Here is a 27,447-nt window from a genome sequence, read left to right on the forward strand (position 1 = left end):
GATGGGACAGTTTGAGAGATCATCATTTATAACCCAAGTGGACCCTCTACTGTACAATTAACCAATCTGCACAATACATCCTAAACTGCATTAAAACATCTGCCCAGTTACATCAATGTCAAACCTGTTGTTACCTACAGTAGTGTTCTATTTAATAGCCAGCCAGCAGTCTTCTCAGGAATCAAATCGACCATGATGTAGAACTCTTACAGCCAATCCATAATGTTTAAGCAAAAAATTCACTTTTCATCGTAATTCTGATTCCAAGCTTTAATGATGCAACGCACGGTAAGCTATTCTGCATTCCCACCTGCTGAACAGYACTTTAACAATCAACATTTTGCTGCTGTGTACATAGAGCTGTCATAGAGGCCATGTCAAGCRGTCGAGGGGCCTCRAAGCCAACTACGGCTTAGTGGAATGAGCATCCAAATCTGTTGAGAAATTACTTTGTAAAGTTGAATGTCCTACGTGACCCTCTTAGCCCTGCACTTGATGGTCATTTGGGGACAGTGGCCCCAATGCACAGGTCAGTGACTTTTGTAACCAAAAACCAAGGGGTGCTAGGCAATGTGACTACTGCAAAGTAATCTTTAACACACATGCTGTCTCTGAGGAAAGCTGTGGAAAGTTGGCCCCAGCCAGTCGACCTTCCTGAAGGAACTGTATAAGGTAACCCGCTGTTTTTATAAAGGCTTTTACGTTTGCAAAAAATWATATTTCCCTGAGGTCATTTTTTTCTCTCTTTTACACACAGTTGAGTTGCGGGGAAGGGTAGAATGTGAAATAGTTAAGAACCATTCTGTTTTTTTAATGCATTCTCAAGTGTTCTGACAAATGTATCACAGATCTATTTATTTTTATCACATTGTATCTATTCAGCATATTTGATGCCGCCTACATACACATCTCAATCCATCCATTCTGACCAGATTTAGCTGACACATACCTTTGCAACCAGATAATCACTGGGAAGCTAATTTAGTGCTAACTTTCCATGGTTGAACAGTACATTTATAAAGCTTTCCTGCTGSCCATAAATAACGTACATTGTTGAAACTTATTCTAGCATTCACAGTTGAAGAATGAACAAGGCTCTTCTGTTGCAACCAGTGCTTTTAAGCAATTCAATCAAATCCAAGGTTTAGAATTGAAGACGGGTGGAGGGATGAAAATTGATTTAATCTGGATCCTGTTTTCTTTCTTCCATTTTGTTTTCAGTATACTGAGAGCTCAAAACCCTTTCATGCCATGTGAAAAACCTGCTCYCTATAAAGTGTGTTTTTCCACATCTGTTTCTTTCTGAAGATAAAAAGATAAAAATATACTCTCAATTTCTCATAAGCAACATTTTCCAGATAAGATGGGTATTTAACAGGATGACTGTTGGCATTTGCCATAGAGTTTTATTTTTGATATCTAAATTTGTTCATCATCTGTTTGTTCTCCAAGAGTTTAATGCTTAAAATATATTGTGCATAAGAGATACACAAAGGAATGCAGATGCATATTGTGTTATAGCTGTTAGCCCATGCTGTGCTGAGTGGTTGCATACGTGTAGGCCTACCACTTGTGAATTAAGAAAAGTCATCATGTTTTGTGAGATTCATTTATTTCGTTTTGTTTACACTTCTTGGCAGTAAATTATCTTTAKTTTGGCACCTAAGTTGAGAAACATTGATCAATTCAAGCATTTGGAAAAGAGGAGTCCTTTCAGACCATACATATGCATGAATATTCAAGATGTGCATTAGTTGTATCATCAATTACTCTTCAGTGTGTGAGGTGATAAAAATATATATCATTTAGCCCTAATAGATGAATACTRTGCCTTATGTTTTACGGTAAGAGGTGTATTGGGATTTCTGTATAGGACTTATATTTAAACTGGAGATTGATCCTCTACACACAAGGGAATCACCAGTAAAACAGTGCAGAAATGTTTTGACATACTGCCAATGTGCTTCTGTGCTCTTAACAAACATATCCATTAATTCATTTATATATATACTTGCTATGAAAGCATTGTTGAAACATGTGTAATTAGATTTAGATTTAAATTAACTTGCCAATAGATCTGAAGAATGTCTCATTTTCCTTAACATGAATCATTAAAAGCTATTTAAAAAAARAAGAAAAAAACKATCTTAATATCCTTTTGATATGCATCTTGAACATAAAACTTCCTCACTCACCTGCACTGCATTGCTTTCAATAAGCAGGGATTCCCCCAAGGGTGCTTTTCCCCCTTTAAAAGTTACCCTTAGCAGCTGGCATTTGTCAAGATGAGCCTACATTTTTGTTCTTTTAGCTGCATAGCTCTTATGTAAGGGAAACATTAAATGCCCAGTTAGGGACATTGAACTTATGTAGTTTACTCCAGCTGTCAGAGATTCAGCACCAGCCTTTTGAAATTGTACCCTGTAGAGGCAATTCTTATTCGTCCAAGCCCCAGATAATAACATTGTCCTGTAGAGTAGAATTGAAAATGTGCTTTGGCAATAACACATTGCTGTGGGAATTCTTTACATTTAATGCATTTATCTAAAATGAAGTATTAATGCAGGCATACATTTTAATGATACTGTACCTACATCTACCTTCAAAAGTATTCACACCCCTTCACTTTTTCCACATTTTGTTGTGTTACAAAGTGGGATTAAGCTGGATTTAATTGTCTTTTTTTTGTCAGCAATCYACACAAAATACTCTCTAATGTCAAAATGGAAGAATTTGCCAATTTTTTTAATAGAAAATGAAACAATGTATYTGTATCTTGATTAGATAAGTATTCAAATCCCTGAGTCAATACATGTTAGAATCACCTTTGGCAGCGATTACAGCTGTGAGTCTTTCTGGGTAAATCTCTAAGAGCTTTGTACAATATTTGCCCATTATTATTTTAAAAATCCTTCAAGCTCTGTCATGTTTGTTGTTGATCATTGCAAGACAACCATTTTCAAGTCTTGCCATATATTTCCAAGCTGATTTAAGGCAAAACTGCAGCTAGGTCACTCCGGAACATTCACTGTCATCTTGGTAAGCAACTCCTTGTGTTTAAGGTTATTGTCCTGATAAAAGGTGAATTTGTCTTCCAGTGTCTGTTGGAAAGCAGACTGAACCAGGTTTTCCTCTAGGATTTTACCTGTGCTTACAACCTGATCTCAGAGCATTTCGTATTATTCTGTACCTAAATCCTTTATGTTCCATTTAATATGATATGTTCGTTTTGTATTATATGTATTAATGTGTGGATGTCCATCACCCATTTTGTATGATATGTTACGAATTTGCAAAATGTGCARATGTTATAAATTTGTGAAACGTACAATATGTTATGAATTTGCAAAATGTATGATATGTTATGAGTTCTAGCTAGGTGGCTAGGTGGCCAACGTTAGCTAGCTGGCTAAAATTAGCTAGGTTAGGGGTTAGGGTTAGGGGTTAGGGTTAAGGTTAAGGTTAAGGTTAGGGTTATGCTTAGGGTTAGGTTAAAGGGTTAAGGTTAGGGTTAGGGGAAGGSTTAGCTAAAAGGGTTAAGGTTAGGGTTAGGGGAAGGGTTAGCTAAAAGTGTTAAGGTTATGGGAAGGCTTAGATAAAAGGGTTAAGGTTAGGGTTAGGGGAAGGGTTAGCTAATATGCTAAGTAGTTGCAAAGTAGCTAAAAAGTAGGAAGTATTTGAAAAGTTGCTAGTTAGCTAAAATGCTAAAGTTGTCCGTGATGAGATTCAAACTCGCAACCTTTGGGTTGCTAGACGTTTGGGTTATACGCTCACCCATCGACACAGACCAACAACCCTATTTTAATTTTTGCCTTAAGTAACCATCTGTCTTATCTAACCATACCAAACATAACATATCATAATAATTTATGTGTCCCGGATTTACATTTAAGTTTAGTCTATGAGACCAGGCTGGTGCTTAGCTCTATTCTGCTTCTTTTTATCCACAAAAACCCCCTTGTCCTTGCCACTCACAAGTATACCCATGACATGATGCAGCCACCACCATTCTTGAAAATATGAAGAGTGTACTCAGTGATGTGTTGTATTGGATTTGCCCCAAACGTAATGCTTTGTATTCAAGACAAAAAGTTAATTTCTTTGCTACATTATTTGCAGTATTACTGTAGTGCCTTATTGCACACATGATGCATCTTGTGGTCTATTTTATTCTGTACCGTCTTCCTTCTTTTCACATCATTTATGTTAGTATTGTGGAGTAACTACAATGTTGTTGATCCGTCTTCAGTTATTTCCTATCAGAGCCATTAAACTCTGTAACTGATAGGAAAACCTCCCTGGTCTTTGTGGTTGAATCTGTGTTTGAAATTCACTGCTCGACATAGGGGCCTTACAGATAATTGTATGTTTGCGGTACAGAGATGGGGTAGTTATTCAGAAATCAAGTTAAACACTATTATTGCACACAAGTTTAGCACATTTTTACTCTTGAACTTATTTAGGCTTGCCATAACAAAAGGTTTGAATACTTATTGACTCAAGACATTTCAGCTTTTCACTTTGAATTAATTTCTTTACATTTCTAAAAACATAATTCCACTTTGACRTTATGGGGTACTGTGTGTAGATCAGTGATGCAAAATCTAAATAAAAAACATTTCAAATTCAAGCTGTAACACAACAACATTTGGAAAAAGCAAAAGTGGTGTGAGTTTTTAAAGGAAATGTATGTGTCCTCATTCTTGCCGCAGAAACTCCACAGAATAGTAAACCTACAGCCAAACTGTTTTCATTGAGTTGACTAAAATGACAATAGCAACCTTTCAATTTAATTTCAACTCTTACTTCCTATTTAACAGTGATTTATGCACCTATCATGGAAACCATCTGCAAACATGGCAGGGTTGGCATTCCCTTCTGAAACCTTTCCCTATTTTCAGTGGCCTGGAAGAAGGTTGTGAGGGCGGGATTCTAAATGATCTGCCATGAGGGAGTTTTCAAATTTAGGGAGGTGACAAGTGATGGACATAAACCTGGGAGCCCAGTGACACAAAGAGACCTGGAGACCTTTCATGGGACGGTCATACAAGTTCCCTCTCTCCCCCTGAGTGGGGGGTAGGGGTCTCTCATCGCAGGGCAGCTTATTGTGGTGAAAGGGTTCAGTTCTAGGACTTCATTAAGCCTCTCTATTGTTAACATCTGGGTGAGGAAGAATGGGTCTTTCTCTGGTAAATTGTGCCCCGGCTTTACAAGGGGATTTTATTACGCTACGACGTTGACATTGGCAGCTACTGGCACGCCTGGCAATGGAAAACCTTCAGCTGTTTCAGTCACAGGAGATCAATCAAAGCAGCCTGTTTCCCTGAAGCCTTAGATTTCATCCTGAAACGGGGAAGTGAGGGACCTAGAATAAGCAGTGTGTGACTGTTCTTATTCTAAAGCCCAGAGACTCTGCAAGCAAGTACTTCCCCCTTTGAGCGCTTTCTGACTGCTCAGCTCACACACAGTCGGTTGTAACACTGTCAGACTAGTCCAGACAAAACACTTGCTCACACTTCAGTCCCCAGTGAACTACCTAGCCACTGACCATCCCATCCCATCCATGTGCCACTCTGTCTCACCCCCTCTTTTAATATCTCTCCCTCTCTCTCGCTGACTCTCTCTCTCTCTCCTCTCGCTCCTCTCTCTGTCTCCATCCATTCCCTGCTAGGGATGCGGCTGCCATAGCAACTGCTGAGTCACTCCCGGCTCTCTGCTCTCAGCTGCCGTCCTCTAATGTGATTGTTTTAGTGAGGGTGGCACCCAGGCCCTCAGTCATCCACCCTGTCTGCATGCGTGAGCATATTGATCAGAGTACTCCAACACGTACATTTGTTGCAGTCGATTCAGTCGAACGTAAAGATCCATCACTGCGGGTGTCGGAGCCAGATGACCCTGGGGGAGCTCTACAGGCCAAACGGGAGCCTTTCAGATGGGTAACTTTCCCACCACGGTGAAGCACTGCCTGAGCTACGAGGAACTAATCCAGGATTATCCGTGGCTAGCACGCTGGCTGCAGGAGGAGAAGGTGGGGGTCGTTGTCTTGCTTTTGCTGCTCTGCGCACATGACTCACTCATGACATAAAGGGATGGTGCAGGGCGGRGACATGTGAAAGGACAGAGAGGGGGAATCAGCCAGGGACGTAGAAACAGGCACTATATTAAGTGACATCACACTGTGCAAATGCTCTATTTCGGAATACATTCCATTGTCGTGATAAGAGCATATAAAATAATTAGTATGCCTATTAAGTAATAACCAATCTGTTTAGTATTGTACCACTGTTGACTTGAGGCCTAAAAGCAGAATCCTGTTCCTCCCGCATTGTCTGTCTGAAGTATTTTTATTGTCAGATAGAGTGCATCAAGTGAGAACCCTTTTACGCACATCTGTCCCTCTACCACAGTTAGATGAGTTACTAGTCAGGTATAACATCCCAAACTCTGTAATATTGTTGTTGGTAGACTGGTTTTGTTGTCAACTGTCAAATTGACTAGATACATTTAGATACTCAAAACTGACACACATTTGACTGTTTAAAGAAAACATTTCATGCATTATTAAAGCGCCAGCAGTGACCTGAAGCTCAATTGTTCTGGCGTAAGGGCTTAAGGTTGTAACACACATTATGGTAGAAGAGAAACAGAGTTGAAGGTGCAAATAATCACGTGTTAGTGCTACAGCCAGAAGAGACAGCCAGAAGAGGACTGGCCGTACCTCGGAGCTTGGTTCCTCTCTAGGTTATTTCCTAGGTTCCTGCCTTCTAGGTAGTTTTTCATAGCCACCGGGATTCTGCATTGTTTGCTCTTGGGGTTTAAGGCTGCGTATCTGTAAAGCACTTTGTGACAACTGCTGGTGTACAAAGGACTTCATCAAATACATTTGATTGATTGATTAGTGTTTGTGACAACAGATCTAAAATGATGTGTTCAACGTCTAACATTACTCTTTATTTTCATTTTTCCGTTTTTAGCGAGCTTTAACACATGAATACCCCGAGTATGTTAAAATTGTTGAAGTCGGGCCAAGAGACGGACTTCAAAATGAAAAGGTATATCTTTTAGTCACAGTCACCCATCTGACATACACAGAACCCCCACCACCCATGAACACCCAAATAAGTAATGTTAATTTAGGGGAGACTGGGGTTRGTTGTCTCACCATGGCCGTAACTATTTCAATTTTTTTATTATTCGCTGTTTGAGAGACAGGTGAATGTGCTGCTAAAAAGGCAAATCTGGGAGGCAAATCCAGGGGAACATAACGAACAAACCACTGTTTATGATTCCACTCGTTCGCAAAGAGGCAGGCGCGATTAGAACTCAGTCAGGTCAAGAATATAAGAAATCTGACCTTTGATCAACACTGGGAGCAATATTTAGTTGACCCTTACTTGATTTTCTTTATTGTGTACTATATATATATATATATATATATATATATACAGTTGAAGTCAGAAGTATACAGACACTTAGGTTGGAGTCATTAAAACTCGTTTTTCAACCACTCCACAAATTTCTTGTTAACAAACTATAGTTTTGACAAGTCAGTTAGGACATCTACTTTGTGCATGACACAAGTAATTTTTCCAACAATTGTTTACAGACAGATTATTTCACTTATAATTCACTGCATCACAATTCCAGTGGGTCAGAAGTTTACATACACTAAGTTGACCGTGCCTTTAAACCTGTCTCTTATACACATCTAGATGTGTATAAGAGACAGATACCTGTGGATGTATTTCAAAGCCTACCTTCAAACTCAGTGCCTCTTTGCTTGACATCATGGGAMAATCAAAAGAAATCAGCCAAGACCTCAGAAAAGAAATTGTAGACCTCCACAAGTCTGGTTCATCCTTGGGAGCAATTTCCAAACGTCTGAAAGTACCACATTCATCTGTACAAACAATAGTACGCAAGTATAAACACCGTGGGACCATGCAGCCGCCATACCGCTCAGGAAGGAGACGCGTTCTGTCTGCTAGAGATGAACGTACTTTGGTGCGAAAAGTGCAAAKCTATCCCAGAACAACAGCAAAGGACCTTGTGAAGATGCTGGAGGAAACAGGTACAAAAGTATGTATATCCACAGTAAAACGAGTCCTATCGAAAGGCCRCGCAGCAAGGAAGAAACCACTGCTCCAAAACCGCCATAAAAAAAGACAGACTACAGTTTGCATCTGCACATGAGGACAAAGATAGTACTTTTTGTAGATATGTCCTCTGGTCTGATGAAACAAAAATAGAACTGTTTGACCATAATGACCATCGTTATATTTGGAGGAAAAAGGGGGAGGCTTGCAAGCTGAAGAACACCATCCCAACCATGAAGCATGGGGGTGGCAGCATCATGTCGTGGGGATGCTTTGCTGCAGGAGGGACTKGTGCACTTCACAAAATAGATGACATCATGAGGCTGGAMAATGATGTGGACTTATTCAAGCAACATCTCAAGACATCAGTCAGAAAGTTAAAGCTTGGTCGCTAATGSRTCTTCCAAAWGGACATTGACCCCAAGCATTCTTCCAAAGTTGTGGCAAAATGGCTTAAGGACAACAAAGGCAAGGTATTGGAGTGGCCATCACAAAGCCTAGACCTCAATCCTATAGAAAATGTGCGGGCAGAACTGAAAAAGCGTGTGCGAGCAAGGAGGCCTACAAATCTGACTCAGTTACACCAGCTCTGTCAGGAGGAATGGGCCAAAATTCACTCAACTTATTGTGGGAAGCTTGTGGAAGGCTACCCAAAATGTTTGACCCAAGTTAAACAATTTAAAGGCAATGCTACCAAATACTAATTGAGTGTATGTTAACTTCTGACCCACTGGGAATGTGATGAAAGAAATAAAAGCTGAAATAAATCATTCTCTCTGCTATTTTTCTGACATTTCACATTCTTAAAATAAAGTGGAGATCCTAACTGACCTAAGACATGGCATTTTTACTAGGATTAAATATCAGGAATTGTGAAAAACTGAGTTTAAATGTATTTGGCTAAGGTGTATGTAAACTTCTGACTTCAACTGTATATATATATATATATATATATATTGTGCACAATAAAGAAATGTATACCATAAAGAAAATCAATTATGAGTCAACATCTAATGATTGCTCCAGCGTTGATCAAAGGGCAGATTTCTTATACTCTTGATCTGACTGAGGTCTAATCGTGTCTGCCTCTTTCCAAACGAGTGGAATCATAAACAGTGGTTTGTTCRTTATGTTCGCCTGGATTTTCCTCCCAGATTTGCCTTTTTAGCAGCACATTCACCACTCTCTCAAACGTCTAACTAAGCCCTCTCGCGGCACAGGTCGAGGGTGACCTGAAATAAACTACCCCATCTCTCAGTCAGCTCAATAGGCAACTAGTCTAGAGATGCTGCTGACAGTGTGTTTGTGAGATGTCGGACGAAAGGCAATTTTAAAGCCGTCCCGCGACTCCTGACGTGTCTACAGACATCCCTACAGACTCTCAGAGAATAAGTGCCCAACTGGTAAATAGTCACTTATAGATATGTCAGTCAGGTGGCTATCTGCCAGCAGAGACTTCTATTGCAGTAACATTGAAGGGCTCTGGTTAGTTTTACTTATCTAGCTAGAAGGATGAAATAAGAAGCTAACGTTAAACGGAGCCTACCTCAGCAGGAGCAAAAAATACACTACTAAGTTCTAATAATAACATTGCTTTAAAGAGAGTAGGCTCCTGAGACAGACAGTGATGTGACGCTCAGTGGTGAGGCTGAGAGAGTCCCCCCCCTTCTGGACCTCACTAAAACAAAAATCCTTGTTATGGCCCTGTGTCTCAGGGGATGGTTGTCACCTGGAATATGGGGTTGGTTGTCACTATCAACATTACCACTGCCAGTATACAATAAATTCCAAGCTTTTTTTGTGCTTGTGCTATAAAGAGCTCCCTTCATTGCCTCTCTTTCAAACACATATTTTTTTCTGTTACAAAACCACACACACGCACACACACACACACACACACACACATGCATAAAAGCTGAACATGCATACACAAATTTACTCAAAATGTCATGTTATTCTTAAGGCATAAATGCTGAATTTTGTTAGGAATATCRTTCAATCAAAGAAAGGCTATTTCTAAGACTCGCTTCATTTCCTGTTGCAAAAGGAATAAGCTACTAGCAAACATTGTGACGACCAACCCCATAGTGTGACATCCAACCCCGCAATGGGTCTGCTTGTCAGAAATTGACAGAGTGTGTTTGATGGCAAATAACTCCACGTTGGTATAAGATATGAGGATAAAAATGTCCCCATTTCAACCCAAGACCTTGGTCTTTCTAATATTGAAAAGAGTCTTATAAGATATACTGGTCCTGAGAAATACACATGAGAGTAAAATGTGTGAAAACAACCCCGGTCTCCCCTACAAATGATTTATGCTCACTACACACTACACCATTACAAACTCAATATGACATCTGAAAGCTGAAAGCTTACTTCCTTTGTGGCAAGCCCACATTTAGATTTGTATTATGTAACAATCCTTTTGATTGATTCCGGGTTGATTTGATGATCCCCTTAAACATATGGATTATTTTTCTATGATTACCCAAGGCATGTGTTTCACATTTTCTTCTCAAAAAAGTGATTGATCAAATGAACACCAACTGCCCTTGAAATCTATGGGAAACATGACAAAACTTTACCAGATGGCTCATATGTTGTATGTTTAGTATGAGTATAGTATGTCACAACTTTATCATTCCCATATTCAAGTCTGCTGTGGCTGTACAGATTGACATGATGACAAAGTCAAACTCTGGGGGTAGTACACGCTGTAATTGTAGGAAATATGTTTGGAATAAGTACAAGTAGCAGGTGAGTGCTGTAAATTACTCTGATTGCAAAGACATTGCAGCTGAATTGCCCAGATGTCCACTCCACGTATACCTCCAATCTTGAGAGGGGATCAGAATCAGATCCTGAAAGAGCTGGTCTCCATGTCATTGTTTTCCAGGAAATGGTTCCAACAGGAGTCAAAATCCAGCTGATAGACATGCTCTCGGAAACAGGCCTGCCTGTGATCGAGGCCACCAGTTTTGTGTCTTCAAAGTGGGTACCGCAGGTAATAACTCTTCTTTGTGTGCCCAGAAAGTGTGTTGAGTGATTTTATTAGGCTCTTATTGTTCTCCCCAGGACTACGGAGGGGAAACCTGCTYCTCCATCATCTCAGTTATTCCCTAGACCCGCAGATGTTTTGGGGGGGAAATCCTTTTTATTTATTTATTTTTTATTTAACCTTTATTTAACCAGGTAGGCTAGTTGAGAACAAGTTCTCATTTACAACTGCGACCTGGCCAAGATAAAGCAAAGCAGTGTGACACTGAGATATAGGCCTATTCCAAGCAGCTTTATTTTGTTCGCATATGTAAAATATAAGACATCTCACCTCATTAAATAAACTACAGATGACTGTATTATATTATATATATTTTTTTTACTATTGAGACATATGATGTGGAACAGCTAGCTCTATTTCTATATGAGCTTCTGGTAAATATAAGTTTTACATACTAGTCTCACTTGCCAGTTGCAGGGCGCTTCACCAGCAGCTATGGGAAGAGACTATACTTTGTTGATATGTTTTGTTAACATGCTTATGCTTTTGTCTGTTGTTCAGATGGCGGACCACACTGAAGTACTTCAAGCCATCCACAGATCTTCTCATGTCCGTTATCCAGTTCTGACACCCAACATGCATGGCTTTCAGGATGCTGTAAGCATTTCATTATTCATGCAAGAAATCACACTCTTCAAAATGAACAGATATCTCCCCAGGCTCCCCCGATACGACTACCGTTAATATATATAGTGCTACATCAAAGCTGAGTACACTTTATGCCTGAGATGAATGGAAACGTTTTACTGTGATTGTGTGTTGCATAATATTATATCAAAAGAATTGATATCTGTTGCAACTTCCCTCTGTCCTGTTGAAGGTTGCAGCTGGTGCTACTGAAGTGGCCGTGTTTGGGTCTGCATCTGAGACCTTCAGTAGGAAAAACATCAACTGCTCTATAGATGAGAGCATTCTGAGGTTCGAGGAAGTCATTTKCACTGCCAAACAACGACAGATTCCAGTCCGTGGGTTTGTATCATTCCTCACTTGCTTCTTCACCAGAGTAAAACGATTTGACTTTAACATCTTGCATTCATTCCATAGGCTCTATAGCTGATGTCAACCATGAACAATGCAAAATGCAATTTCTTTACTCAAATTACAATCAAGTTATCAGTGCAAAAGTTGATGTTGATGATAAACAAAATAGTTAGTTCAACATGTGTGTTCACTTCGCAGGTGTGTTGTGAAATAGTGTATGTTTACATTAACAATTTGAGACATTGAAAACACTACAGTGAAACGTTTCATAGGCCTATTGTTACTCTCTCTATTAGCAAAGGAACACAGCGTTAAATGACTCCAGAAATAATAGGTTAATAAGCGAAGTTCCAGATGTGTGCACTGCATCGCTCTATGTGTTACTACAACTACAAGTCCAGATGTACAGTACAGAACCGCTGACATGAAGCATGTTTAAATTCAGTGGTACAGTAGCACCCCTTTCACCCAAACAACTGCACATTGACATGGCAACGCATCAGTTTGACACAGGCGTTCTGGCAAATGTGATTTAATGCCTGCTGTTGGAGATGGTTAGGGCAGCACTCCCTTCCCTGGAGTCCAGCTAGAACTTGCTGGAAATTCCGGTTGCAAACTGAAGTATCGTCTAACGACCGAGAGCCCAAGAGAAACATTTTCTACTTTTCACATGTTGTCCACTATTTCAAGCGGTGAACATTTCCTACACATATGGAATAGACATATAGTTTGACTTCATCCYCCTGCATCATTTCTCATTACTACTGTCAACAACATAAGGAACATATAACAAGATATTCAACACCAATTCGATATAAAATGTGAAGTCTATATTGCTCTGGCAGCTAGTGAATCGAGAAAAAAGAGCTGTTCATTTTATGCTCTACCATAATTCTAATGACAGACAGAATAAATTATATGAGTTTTTGACAAGAGAGAGATTACATTTTAGTACAATTCACTTTGTGACATTTGCCAAAGTTTACATGTTTATGACCCATGTATTAATATATGCCATGTGTGTTTATGACCCATGTATTAATATATGCCATGTGTGTTTATGACCCATGTATTAATATATGCCATGTGTGTTTATGACCCATGTATGTTTTCTTTTAGATATGTTTCTTGTGCACTAGGATGTCCATATGAGGGACCCATTGAATCCACTAAAGTTGCAGAGGTAAGACACAATTTCTGCATTGCCTACTTTATATGTGTACATGTAATCTAAACAATGTCAAATCCCCATAAGGACCGATTTCCTTTTCTAGACAAAGAGAAAACATTCAGATGTCTGTAATGCTGTAACTATGAGCTGCTGTCTGTTTCTCCTGTATGTCCAAGGGACTTGTTTTGTTAAGTTGCTCTATTCTTGGCTATAGGTGGTGAAGAGGTTGTATSAACTGGGCTGCTACGAAGTGTCTCTGGGGGATACTATCGGCGTGGGCACCCCAGGCTCCATGGCYAAGATGTTACACAGCGTCATGAAGGAGGTACCCAGCAGCGCCCTGGCCGTTCACTGCCATGACACTTACGGCCAGGCCCTGGCCAACATCCTAACCGCACTGCAGGTAACCACTAACAGTAAGGCGCAATATGGTTTATGTCAATCATGTTCTTTTTAGAGACCCTGATAAAGTGCGGTTTAACTCAAATCTAGCAACATTTTTGAGAAAGGCTGCATGGTAAGTAACAATGTGGTAATGTGACATTATCAAGTGGTCGGTCATAGATGGTATCATATTTTGTGTGCCAAACTTATGTGCTCAGTTTTATGTGAGAATTGAGGAAGCATTGTTTGCGTGACTGAAAATATATTCATAAATAGCAAAAACAAAGGTATATGTTACAATACGACATATGAAAATAGGAGAGGRCACATCACTCAATTTGGAATTGGGAACATGATCTGGGAGTCCCCTACARAGGAAAATAATACAAAAACTGCCCACCCCAAAAATCCCAGAATCATAATGAACATAAGATAGGTCCACTGGGCTCTCTTATTACCAGCACCTACATTAAAGAGAATAAAAGAGTCTTTCACGGATCATTAATAAAGCTTCATCCTTTCCTTAGACCACAAAATCTAATTAAGTTGTACAAAAGCTTCCTGTAATAGCCCTCTTTCTATGGTGTTTTTCACCACCTCTCTGGAGTGAACCTATAACTTGAGATTCAGTCGGGACATAAACTAGCGGTAATGTAGACATGGCTGTATCAGTTCTCTGGGGCACCCATTGTGCTCTGTCTCCCAGTTTGTCATCCTCGGCAGTGGAGGGATGCTCGTTGGGGGCTGGGTGGGTCAGCAGATGTGAGGGGGTCCACACAAAGGCTCACCTATTCGGTGTCTGTTTCACATGACAGTGCCCTGGCCTTGACAAAGGTATTGAGTGCGAGGGGGGAGACGGGCCAGCCCTGAGGGGCTCCCAACTCATCTGTCGCTTGGTTGTTGAACTATCTGACAATGCTGCACTTAAAGGGCACAGGGAAAATGATCCTTTCATTGGCCTGCTAAGAAACACATGGCAAATGGAGAATGCGAAAGAAACTAGTCCTCAGCAGCAACTATGTAACTGAGACAGGGAGGTTGCAGTGACTATCGCTGGATTCATTGAGAAATGTGAGTCCCGGTCAAGTGTGTAAGACATTTCAAAAAGAGAAAAAATCGAAATGTCAAGAAAAAGTAATTATCCACTTAAAGGGGAAATCTGTGATCGCTACATCCATTTGGGGATTTTTAAATGAATGATATATAGCTATTCATTCTTGAAGAATATAAYTTRTAAATGCACAATGAGCTTAGTTCAATTAACTTACCTCATCAGAACACAAAATATAAGCTTGTTTTACTAATTTATTTCTAAACAAAGTCATTGTAAACAAACACTCTATAGCCTCAAAACATGGTTAAAACTATAATTTTGATTTCATGGATGGTCAGTCCTTGCTTCCATAACTCCGTCTATGAATTGGAACATTTCGCCAGCCCCGTCCCTCAGCTRTTTACCAAATCAGTGGCTTTGTTATTGTTTAAACTGCAGATTTCTCCTTTAAGAAAATCTATGACCATTTTCATTGCTGTGTTGCAATCCCTCTTACCCTAAGTAACCCAACGTCTGCATAACTTTTAGCACTGATTCATGGCTTTACTTATGAATTTATCTGCTTCCATGTTCAAAGAATTGTGCATGTTCACCAAACAGCATTCTGGTTTGTATTTAAAAATAGTGTTACAACAGATCCTAATGTTGGGCACTTTTGACAAGGGGTGAGAAGAACCAGAGGGTGGGTGAAATTCCTTTCTGTGGATCACATTGAAATTGATTTATCACAGCTGCCCCGTGACCACTGAAAATAATAACAGGCATGGATATTTAGACAACCATTTGTCCTCCTCCCATCTCAACAACCTCAGTGGAAATGAAAGATTTTATCATAGACTTTTCATTACTGAGTGCCAGTTGTCCACACCACCAACTGGGAGAGAAATGAACTCCACCATCCCCTGTCMGAACCGTGTTACCTCTGCTTTTGTTCATGATAAAGACATTCCATGCTCTTTGTACCTTTTGGGGGGGAAGTTCTGGGGGCCTTTGTTACGAACCCACCTTTGGTGGGTCACACAATGAGAAAGTATGTACTTTATTTTTCAGACTTTGCTGGGAAATAGATTTGATCCGGCCCAACGTTTCCATGTAAACTGCAGCTGACTGCTGGGCTATTGATAGAACTCAGTGTAGCCAGACGCTCTTGGCTGAGAAGTCAGACCTGTTCTTACGGATGTAGGATCTTGCTGAGAATTTTCCTGCACCGCAGGAAATGCGGATGAGCTTTGTGATTTACATAAATTGACTGAAAACCCACACTAATACATGGTTATATTAACAGTATTGCACTTTTCATGTAGCCTACTTTTGGCCAGCTAATAGCCTAACCACCGATCAAGCAACATTGTGGACTAAACGTTCTGTTTCTGCAGGATTATTTTTCTGTGACAATATAGATCAAATTAAGATCATACATCTGTACTCATGGTTAGCTCCTCTACACTAAGCAAAACAAGTTCAAGCCAAAGCTCATTGACAGGGCTTTAATCTTGTGACTCTCTCTAAATATTTAGTGGAAAGTATGGATGTTATTCTGATAATGGGTGTAAGTGGGTCAGTAAGGGACACTATTCCATCTTGTCCAATACATCTAAATACTCTAGATGAGTGTTTTACAAATGGTGACTTGAGAGACCCACTAATGGGTTGTAGCTAATTCCTGCTGGGTAGTGATTTCTGCCGGATTCCTGGATAGAGATGTTTATGTTCACTTGTGGTTTACAAGAAACCTCCCAAATTGTCCCAGAACCAAAGTGTTTGGGAACCACTAGTGACTGAGACAAAGTTGAAATTAGAATGATAATGTTTCATAACTGTGGTCATGACAAATCAAACAGGCACGTTGTCCAATAAAACCTATGGTTTTGAGTTAACCCATACAATCCAGAGGACATTACATTTGAGCTGTGTAGGTGTAACGTTGAGCGCCATGAAAGTGAAGTGAGATGGGTGTAAAGACCTGTCAGTGGTAAACAACTCAGMCAATTTTCAACAAAGTGACTAAACATTTAGACAGGTCCATTCATGTGGTTTCATGGTTGATTACGAAAGCCTTACTCATAGGTCAAGGAGCAAAGACCCCTGGAATAATGAGTGTTAACATTAGGTGAATGTTAATGTCTCTTCAAACAAGAATTTSGACCAGTCTTGGCGATGTTCATAAGCATGTTTAGTGCTATAGCTAGCTAGCCAACAGCACGTCATATGACAATACTTTAACCTTTCCCTAAAAATGGCTTSTGATCTGGCAACATTGCCAACATGACAGACTACAAGGAACTCCAATTTAATTGCCTGCTGAGGATATTAGCTTATTAGAATAGGCTTGTGGTGCAGGAGTCAGTGTATGTGCCAGGTGACCACAATGAGGAAAGCCAGTAACTTGGTGGAAAATACTCCTCTCCGTGTGCGCTTGACATCAAGGGCTGGATTCAATCCGTATCACAGAAGTATCAAGGAAGATCCACTTAATAGCTCAATTTTGATTTAATGGCAATGTTCCCGCGTTCCCGGAGACTGCATTCACGCTAAACGCTGACTGCATTCACGCTAAACGCTACATACAGTATGTCTGCTCAATCGGAAATTATCTTTACATTTTAATGCGGATCTTCCATGATACTTCCGCGATACGGATTGAATCCAGCCCCAAGACAACGTTCCCCTTTGCATGGTCTCTTTAGAGCACGAACACACAAATAAATGGTGCCTTATTAAAGATTAAAACACTATCAATGAATCAACCTTATGTTAACATGAAGTACTTGCACCATCCCAAGGTGGAAAATGTGTATTTTAATATTCTAAAAACCAAGCATATTAAAGTGAACTCTACAAACAACAAGGATAGATTAGCACAGGAAGTGGTTTAGCCCATGAGGCAAAATTTTGTATGAATTTAGTATGAATTACTCCTTCAGCTTACTGTACAAACCTTGGTAGTCAAATGCTTTGWGTGGTTTATAATGTAAGAGGTGCTTTCTTTAAGAGCGTGGTCTCTACTTTGCCAATGACCTCCATAGTCCAACAAGACAATAGATGGTTTTCATGCTTTAAGGTCTTCTGAGTAATCCATTTATGTTTTTGTCTACCTCCCTATTAGCCACAAATATCAAGGAAGAGGTTGTGGCTTTACAGTGGCAGGACTTATTTATTGCTGGAAAGGGCTGCCCCAGGTTAGAAATGTGTCAGCCTTGCAAGCTACCATTGAATACAATCTCCTTCAGTTCCACAGTTTATATAGAGAAATGTCAAGGCTGAGTTGGCGAAACCTTGCTGCCTCAAACCCTTCAATGAACATACCCTTTCTGCCCCAACTGACGCACGGCCACACTTAAAACAAACAATACTGGGTAGAGTGTGGCCATCTCTCAAGTTGTTCACTTACAGTATATAAGCCGCCTTCCGTAATCCCATATCATGTGATGTGAACAGCCAGAGCACACTATAAAGTTTATTTTGTCAGGAATGCATTGTTTTTATACCTCCACGGCTCACTGAATGTGGCTCTTTAACAGCCAGTCCACATCTGGTTTCTGAGCTGTGAGAGGCTAATTGAATGCTGGCAATTTGGACCTTCTGACCACCAGTCCCTGTGCGTATTTCGTCCCATATAGCAGCAGGAATCAGACGTACTGTCGAAAGGGATCGCTGTGCTCTTGGTGTGCCCTGGTCCACCGGAGACCATCTGGCACTCTAGCAGTTAGCGGCAGAATGCGAGAGGTTTGGCACGGTAAATTACAACTCTGTGTTTACACAACAAAAAAGTCTGCCCAGTACAATATCCTGCCCTGGAGTTAACTAAGGTCTGGAAATCTCTTGCGCAGTGCACACCGGAGTGGATCACTTTAGCCAACACAAACAGCAATTACAGACAGCCCCTGGATAAAATAGACCATTTTCTCTGCGAAAAGGCACCAATTAGGACCGTTATTCAGAGAACAAACGGTGCTTCCATTATTGTTGTTTGTTGGGGCTGTCCCTCAAGGACAGAAGTCCTTCATGGTTTCAGTCTGATGTGTCCCCGTGCCACAGCGGGGTCAGTGGGAGGATAAGCTCGTTAATTTTGTCTCATCGTGGGATCCTCTGACATCTGGCTCTGCCAAGGAAGCAGGAAAACGTCTTTAATATTCTCCTGGCGGTCGCTGTTATGTGGAAAACCTTGCGGATATCTTAATCTGCGATGCTTCTGAAAAATAGATGCTTGGCTTCATAATTTGTCCTGATGAAGACGCAAGGTTCCGAGGCTGTTGTAAATAACCTGATAGCTTTGAGGCCTGAGGTCCTCAGAGGCATATCATATAGTCATTTTCCCCCATCCTGAAAGTAACAAGTGAAGCTGTGTAGGCAGGCCTACAACGTTTTTATCACGTGGCTCTTGATAACTGTATAAAACTCAGGTTCTCTATCGGAGCATATAAATCATGTTTAAAAGCCAACATAAAAACAACAGCATATCCTGTGATATGAGAATAAACATCTGGTAAAACTTCACTATGGTTCATAATGTCTTAATGAAATGTAAAGGTATTCGACAAGAATAATTAAACTTATCTACCAGACTGAAGATGTTTTTATGACATCAACATTTTGKACGAAGCAAGCTCATGATCTTTTTCTGAAAGACAGGGTTAACATTTAATGGAAGACGAATTAGCAAAGTGGGTTGAAGGCGAATCCCACTGGGCACACCACGTCATTTAAATGTGGAAATTGGGGTAATATTTGGTTGAGCCATTGGTCAGCCAGAAGTTTGTTGAATTCCCAATGTGCTATCACTATGCTTTCAACCATCTAAAAGCAAAGCCAAATTACAATGAAAGACAATGTCTGATTTTTGGTTTAGTTGTCATCTAAATGTGTTATCACTGTGCTTTCATCTATTTAAAAGCACAACAAAGTTCAAATGGGAATACAATGTCAGATATTTTGTATTTACAGTATACAACAATGTAATGTGTTATCACTGTGCTTCATCTAATAGCACAATCAAATAAATGACCTGGATTGCAGTTGAGATTATATTAAAAGTAGCCTACATATAGTGCAAGTGGTCAATGCTGTTCGAGATTCTGCACAAAATTTTATAGCAATTGTAAAGATCTCCACAGACCTGCGACCTTTGCATGCTATCTTGAACATACACTATGATTACGTAAGACATTTATAGTTACAGTAGGCTAACTTCAAAATGTGGCCATAGATGTTACTCACTTTAAGGTTGAATAAATAYGGTTGGCAACGTAACCAAATATCAACATTTCTAATGCTTGGATAGTTTCATCTGGGTCACTGGCTTAATCCTATTCTATAACTTGTACTTTTGGTTTAGCTCGAGAGATGAATACAACATATGCTTTGTTAACTTGTTGACAACTCAGTAGACTATTTACTGTATTGCAAAAGTTATATTGAATTGTGTTTAGTTGTCAAAGCAACCAAATATCAACATTTGAAGGAGGTATTTATTTTGTGCCACTGACAAGTCTGGCTTTAATTCCAGTTTGTCTACAAATTAAGAATTGAAATGTTGGATTCRTGTCTCCATCTCAACTAATAATCAAAGTCAAAGAATGGGCAAAATCAAATCAAACGTTATTTAAAGTGCATTTAAAATTTGATCACATTTTATTTTGTCCTATTATTTAACTTTGATTTTTGGTGAGATGGATATGTGAATCCAACATATCAAATTAAAGCCATACTAAGTAAGTGGCACAGATGGAACTATCCAAGCAGAAATTGTGATATTTCTTTGCATTGACAACCAAACACAATTCAATATCCAGTATGCCTACTAATGAATAATTCATATGTTGGATTCATGTATCCAGCTCAACCAAAAAAACTAAGTTCATTAATAGGACTAAATCTAWTCTAATCAAACTTTAAATGCACAAAATATAAGTTTGATTTGATTTAGTCCTATTCTTTAACTTGGTTGAGATGGATTTGATTTATTAGGATCCCCATTAGCCGACGCCAATAGCGACAGCTAGTCTTAYTGGGGTCCGACATATAACGAAAAATACATTACAGACAAAAGACTACAATTGACATACATTTAAAATCATGAACATGTAGTGTGTGTGTGTGCATCTATCAGTTACACATACTTGTCAGTACATACAAACAACAAGTAGGTCACATGGGGCAGTAATGGTTGCTGGGGGGAAGGCTGCCGTCTTATCTGCTCTTAACCAGCCATGCTATTATTTTTTTTTCTCGCGTTGTTCGTAACTTGTTTTGTACATAATGTTGCTGCTACCATCTCTTATGACCGAAAAGGGCTTCTGGACATCAGAACTGCGATTGCTCACCTCAAACTGTCGGACGGGAAGGATATAATAAAGACACCCGACCAAGCCCAGATTTCGCGGAAAGAAATCAGGGTGCCATGTGAGGATCAAGCGACGAGTGGCTAATCTGCCCATGCCTTCCATCCTGCTAGCTAACGTTCAATCGCTGGAAAATAATTGGGACGAACTGAAAGCACCTTTATCCTACCAAAGGGACATTAAAAACTGTAATATCTTACGTTTCACAAAGTCGTGGCTGAACTACGACATAAAGAACATACAGCTGGCGGGTTATACACTCTATCGGCAGGACAGAACATCAGCCTCTGGTAAGACACGGGGCGGGGGCCTATGCATTTATGTAAGCAACAGCTGGTGCACGATATCTAAGGAAGTCTCAAGGTTTTGCTCGCCTGATGTAGAGTATCTCATGATAAGCTATAGACCACACTATCTACCTAGAGAGTTTTCATCTGTATTTTTCGTAGCTGTCTACATACCACCACAGACTGATGCTGGCACTAAAACCGCACTCAAGGAGCTGTATACCTCCATAAGCAAACAGGAAAACGTTYATTCAGAGGCGGCGCTCCTAGTGGCCGGGGACTTCAATTTACCTAATTTCTATCAGCGTGTTAAATGGGCAACCAGAGGGAAAAAAATTCTAGACAACCTTTACTCCACACACAGAGACGCGTACAAAGCTCTCCCTCGCCCTCCATTTGGTAAATCTGACCATAATTCTATCCTCCTGATTCCTGCTTACAAGAAAAAATTAAAGCAGGAAGCACCAGTGACTCGGTCTATAAAAAAGTGGTCAGATGAAGCAGATGCTAAACTACAGGACTGTTCTGCTAGCATAGACTGGAATATGTTCCGGGATTCTTCCGAATGCATTGAGTATACCACATCAGTCACTGGCTTTATCAATAAGTGCATCGAGGACRTCGTCCCCACAGTGACTGTAAATACATACCCCAACCAGAAGCCATGGATTACGGCAACATTCGCACTGAGCTAAATGGTAGAGCTGCCGCTTTCAAGGAGTGGGACTCTAACCCGGAAGCTTATAAGAAATCTTGCTATGCCCTCCGATGAACCATCAAACAGGAAAAGCRTCAAAACAGGACTAAGATCGAATCGTACCGCACCGGCTCCGATRCTCGTCTGATGTGGCAGGGCCTGCAAACTATTAAAGACTACAAAGGGAAGCACAGCCGAGAGCTGCCCAGTAACACAATAATGTCTATGCTTGCTTCGAGGCAAGTAGTACTGAAACATACATGAGAGCATCAGCTGTTCCGGACGACTGTGTGATCACGCTCTCCGCAGCCGATGTGAGTAAGATTACCAGGACATGCACTCCGAGCACGCGCTGACCAACTGGCAAGTGTCTTCACTGACATTTTCAACCTCTCCCTGTTTGAGTCTGTAATACCAACATGTTTCAAGCAGGCCACCATAGTCCCTGTGCCCAAGAACACTAAGGTAACCTGTCTAAATGCCTACCGAACAGTAGAGCTCACGCCTGTAGCCATGAAATGCTTTGAAAGGCTGGTCATGGCTCACATCAACACCATTATCCCAGAAACCCTAGACCCACTCCAATTTGCATACTGCACCAACAGATCCACAGATGACGCAATCTCTATTGCACTCCACACTGCCCCTTCACACCTGGACAAAAGGAACACCTATTTGAGAATGCTATTCATTCACTACAGCTCAGCATTCAACACCATAGTGCCCTCAAAGCTCATCACTAAGCTAAGGACTCTGGGACTAAACACCTCCCTCTGCAACTGGATCCTGGACTTCCTGATGGGCCGCCCCCAGGTGGTAAGGGTAGGTAACAACACATCCACCAAGCTGATTCTCAACATGGGAGCCCCTCAGGGGTATGTGCTCAGTCCCCTCCTGTACTCCTTGTTCATTCATGACTCCACAGCCASGCACGACTCCAAAACCATAAGTTTACTGATGACAGTGGTAGGCCTGATCACCGACAACGATGAGACAGCCTATAGGGAGGAGGTCAGAGACCTGACAGTGTGTTGCAAGGACAACAACCTCTCCCTCAACGTGATCAAGACAAAGGAGATGCTTGTAGACTACAGGAAAAGGAGGACCGAGCATGCCCCCATTCTCATCGACGGGGCTGTAGTGGAGCAGGTTGAGAGCTTCAAGTTCCTTGGCGCCCACATCACCAACAAACTAACATGGTCCAAGCACACCAAGACAATCGTGTAGAGGGCACAACAAAACCTATTCCCCCTCAGGAGACTGAAAAGATTTGGCATGGGTCCTCAGATCCTCAAAAGGTTCTACAGCTGCACCATCGAGAGCATCCTGACGGGTTGCATCACTGCCTGGTATGGCAACAGCTCGGCCTCTGACTGCAAGGCACTACAAAGAGTAGTGCGTACAGCCCAGTACATCACCGGGGCCAAGCTTCCTGCCATCCAGGACCTCTATACCAGGCGGTGTCAAAATTGTCAAAGACTCCAGCCACCCTAGTCATAGACTGTTCTGACTGTTACCGCACGGCAAGCGGTACCGGAGCACCAAGTCTAGGTCCAAGAGGCTCCTAAATAGCTTCTACCCCCAAGCCATAAGAATCCTGAACAGCTAATCAAATGGCTACTCAGACTATTTGCATTGCCACCCCCCCACCTCTTCTACGCTGTTGCTACTCTCTGTAATTATCTATGCATAGTCACTTTAATAACTCTACATACATGTACATATTACCTCAATTATCTTGACACCGGTACCCCTGTATATAGCYCCGCTTTTGTTATTTACTGCTGTTCTTTAATAATTTGTTATTCTTATCTCTTACTTTTTTTAGGTATTTTCTTAAAACTGCATTGTTGGTTAAAGGCTTGAACGTAAGCATTTCACTGTAAGGTCTACACCTGTTGTATTTGCCACATGTGACAAATACAATTTGATTTGATTTGAAATGGGGGAGAGGCGTTGTGCCATGAGGTTTTGCTTTATACATTTTTTGAAACCAGGCTTGCTGTTCACTTGCACTATATCAGATGGAAGGGAGTTCCATGCACTCATGGCTCTGTATWATACTGTACGCTTCCTTGAATTTGTTCTGAACCTGGAGACTGTGAAAAGACCCCTGGTGGCATGTCTGGTGGGGTAAGTGTGTGTGTCAGTGCTGTGTGTAAGTTGACTGTGCAAACAATTTTGAATTTCCAAAACATKAATGTTTCTTATAAAAACAGGAAGTGACGCAGTCAGTCTTTCCTCAAYTCTTAGCCAAGAGAGACTGGCATGCATAGTATTTATATTAGCCCTCTGATTACAATGAAAAGCAAGACGTGCAGCTCTGTTGGAGATGGAGACGTGAATCCAACATATTAATGATTACCTTGAAGATTAAATGTGAAATCAACCAAGGTTTGAAACCTTAGGCCTATATGTATTGTCTATTTTTAGTTGAACCCTGGGTTGGATTGAAACAATAGCTGTTGATTACTTTTCAAATGCTATATAGGCCTAAATAGTATAATTGATTATATATGACTTATAAAGTATTTTTACATTTCATTTGCACTGTTAAACCTACCGTTTGGAATGACTTCGATAGCAACAGTGAATATATTTAGTTATTGAGAGATCTCTCAATAACCATTCTCATGATAGCACATTGGTAGTAGTCATTGACAAATATCAAAGCTAACTTGGGCTGTGTCAAATCTTTGGATGGGAGACCAAATTAATAGCTGTAGATATATCAACTCTCCAGTAGGAAGTGCTGCCAAGCCTATTGTTTTTCTGATAGTGGATGTAACTTTGGAAATCTGATGTTGTTTCAAAGGTACTAATTCAACATTTTATACAAGGTTTGTCTATGTTGAACATTGGTTACAATGATGACATAATGCTGTGGTTGAAATTTCACCCTCAAAACATTTTTCAAATCCAATGTATTTTCCATGTAGATTCCATGTCACTGTGCATTGATAAATTACACTGAAACAACATTGATTCAACTATTTTGTAGTCTTCATAACTTGGAAATGAATAACTGTCACTCTCAGCTCTACTTACGCCTACTGTCTCCTTTGCTTATGTCTGAAGGGACAACATGTCGTTATGCCTTTTTGTGCTCTTTATACGGATTCTTCTCCCCAGGACCACATGAGGTGGATGTTTTGGGAATGTTTTACAACGATAAAGCTTTTTTTCCCCTGCAGCACCGAAGTTCAACCATAAAACAGTAAGCCTATCCCTTGCTAAGCAAAATTTTCTGGCTGTTTGGTAYCGTGGTCCAACAAAAGCGCAGACATGCAGGGGAACAACCCACAACGCATCATTAATTCTCATATGGAGGCCAGACACTTGGTAGCCAGGCTGTAAAAAGCATTTCCCCACAGAAAGTTGAACTCTCTATGACAATTACTTTTATTGTGGACATTGCATGAACAAAATTGAAGTCGGAGACGTTAAACAAAACAAGAAATACATTTTAGAAGTGATTATTTTTACATATGGGTGTGCTCTATTTATTCAGGACATGGAAAAGACTGAGACATTGTATTCAAGGACATCAGAGGGTGTCATTGAAATTGAGTTATAGCCTTGAATTTAAACAACCCCTTTTCAAAGCTTAGTAACACACACCTTTGGAATTACCCATTTAGAAACGTACCATAGGGAGAAGGCTAATTATCCAGTGAATGGATTGTAACAAGAGTAGTGTGGTTACAATTGAGTAACACTTGATGTATATGAAGATCGCTGTGCCTAGTAACAAAAATGTATGTACACAAATGTATATTTTGTGAGGTGTGCAGAAAAAAAGAGGTGGTGCAGAAAAACACAAGCTACCATGAGGATCAGAAAACATGACACAACAATACGGAACTTTGTGCATTTACAAAGTCTGCTATTACCAAAAACATGTCGCAAATGATGTGCCACAGCTTTAGTATGACAAAGAGGATGAGTAAGCTGAACTGTGGGGGGACACTAGGCTGCTGCGCCCGCTCATCTCAAAGAAACGAAGACCACATTTCTCCTAACTGCCCATAAAAAAAACACAACCCTGGCAGGGCACACTATACCAACACATTACAATACAGGAGAACAGTGAACATTGTTCTGCATGGGATTTTACCTTCTGCTTGCCCTGTGCGTGTGGTTGCTGAATGTCTCTCCTGTGTGTATGTGTCTACCTCAGATGGGGATTTGTACAGTGGATTCGTCTGTAGCAGGTCTGGGAGGGTGCCCATATGCTCAGGGTGCCTCTGGCAATGTGTCAACAGAAGATGTTCTCTATATGCTCCATGGGATGGGCATTAAAACCGTGAGTGTTGCTTCACATCACCTGAAAATAGCCTTTGCAAACGGCTTTGCAATCCCTAGTGAACCCCCCCCCCCCTCCTCCCCCTTCATCTGAGAAAGCTTCATTCATAGGATAGATTTCTTGATAAAATGTGTTGTACATGAAGTGGTTTCTGCATAACTTTCATGTGTATGTGCAGGCCTGCTGTTTCCATTTCCACAACTGTTTCTTTTGCAATTGCTCCCCCTGCCGGCAGGGTGCCATTCTTTCTTCTTTGATCTTTTGTTTCTTTCATTCCAGGGAGTGGATCTCTCCAAAGTAATTGAAGCAGGTGACTTCATCTGCAAAGCCTTAAACCGCAAGACCAACTCCAAGGTAGCCCAAGCAAGAGGCGATTACTCTGTGCATTGCCGCATGAAGAAGATAAATACTTGACACCTTGTCCTTTTGAACATTGTTCCTTTTCATGCTGCATATAGATAGCAAATTATASAATACAAAGTGCACTATACTTCATTTTTTGGACAAAAATGTATAGCCATTTAGCAGAGGCACTTTATTAAAGCGTTGCTGGATAAGGCCTACTTATATTCAAGAAATAACCAAATAACTTGTATCACTGTATAGTCTGTCTGATAGGAGGTAAAAGAGATGACTCCTCACTAAGTTGTGAACGTTATTCATGATGTTTCTGTTTGGGGTCTCTTTCCATTCATTTCCAGCTCAATGTGGTTACAATTAGACAAGGGGACCTGAGAGGGTTAAGGGAGTCCTGCTGGGTTTAAAACCAGTGTGGGTCGATCATTATCTCCCTCAAAATGTATTTTCATTTCCTAAGTCGCTTGCTCTGTCAAGATGGAAGTATGTCTGCCTTCACATTTGAAATATGTATTTGTTTTCTCTCTCTTCATCCTTCTCACCAGTGCATGACCCCATTCCATAAGTTGGATAAGGTCATTCATTAATTACATTTTGTAGAGTTAAATGGACAGTATTCGGCAGCTTTATGTTGAACTATTGTATTTGCAATAGTCAGAAGGGACAAATGTATTTTAGCTGGTGAAGCATCTCATCCGCTACTTTTGGTAGA

General features: G+C 40.6%; 1 protein-coding gene across 4 annotated transcripts; it reads left to right on the forward strand.

Annotated features, from left to right (window-relative positions):
* The first annotated feature begins 570 nt into the window (after window positions 1-570).
* Window positions 571-27,285, forward strand: LOC111978161 (3-hydroxy-3-methylglutaryl-CoA lyase, cytoplasmic). 4 transcript variants are annotated; one of them, XM_024008054.2, is made up of 10 exons: window positions 577-672; window positions 5,842-6,028; window positions 6,975-7,052; window positions 10,996-11,103; window positions 11,659-11,754; window positions 11,978-12,126; window positions 13,258-13,321; window positions 13,524-13,712; window positions 26,253-26,378; window positions 26,658-27,285. In XM_024008054.2, the coding sequence occupies exons 2-10, from the start codon at window positions 5,933-5,935 to the stop codon at window positions 26,790-26,792; spliced, it is 1,041 nt and encodes a 346-aa protein (XP_023863822.1). In that variant the 5' UTR covers window positions 577-672; window positions 5,842-5,932; the 3' UTR covers window positions 26,793-27,285. The 4 variants fall into 4 exon arrangements, with proteins under 4 accessions (XP_023863823.1, XP_023863822.1, XP_023863820.1 ...); XM_024008052.2 differs by having other exon boundaries at window positions 587-672; window positions 5,672-6,028; XM_024008055.2 differs by lacking the exon at window positions 5,842-6,028 and having other exon boundaries at window positions 571-672.
* Window positions 27,286-27,447: the final 162 nt, after the last annotated feature.

Source organism: Salvelinus sp. IW2-2015, linkage group LG18 (genome assembly GCF_002910315.2).
Source record: "Salvelinus sp. IW2-2015 linkage group LG18, ASM291031v2, whole genome shotgun sequence".
In the NCBI taxonomy this organism is placed as follows: domain Eukaryota; kingdom Metazoa; phylum Chordata; class Actinopteri; order Salmoniformes; family Salmonidae; genus Salvelinus; species Salvelinus sp. IW2-2015.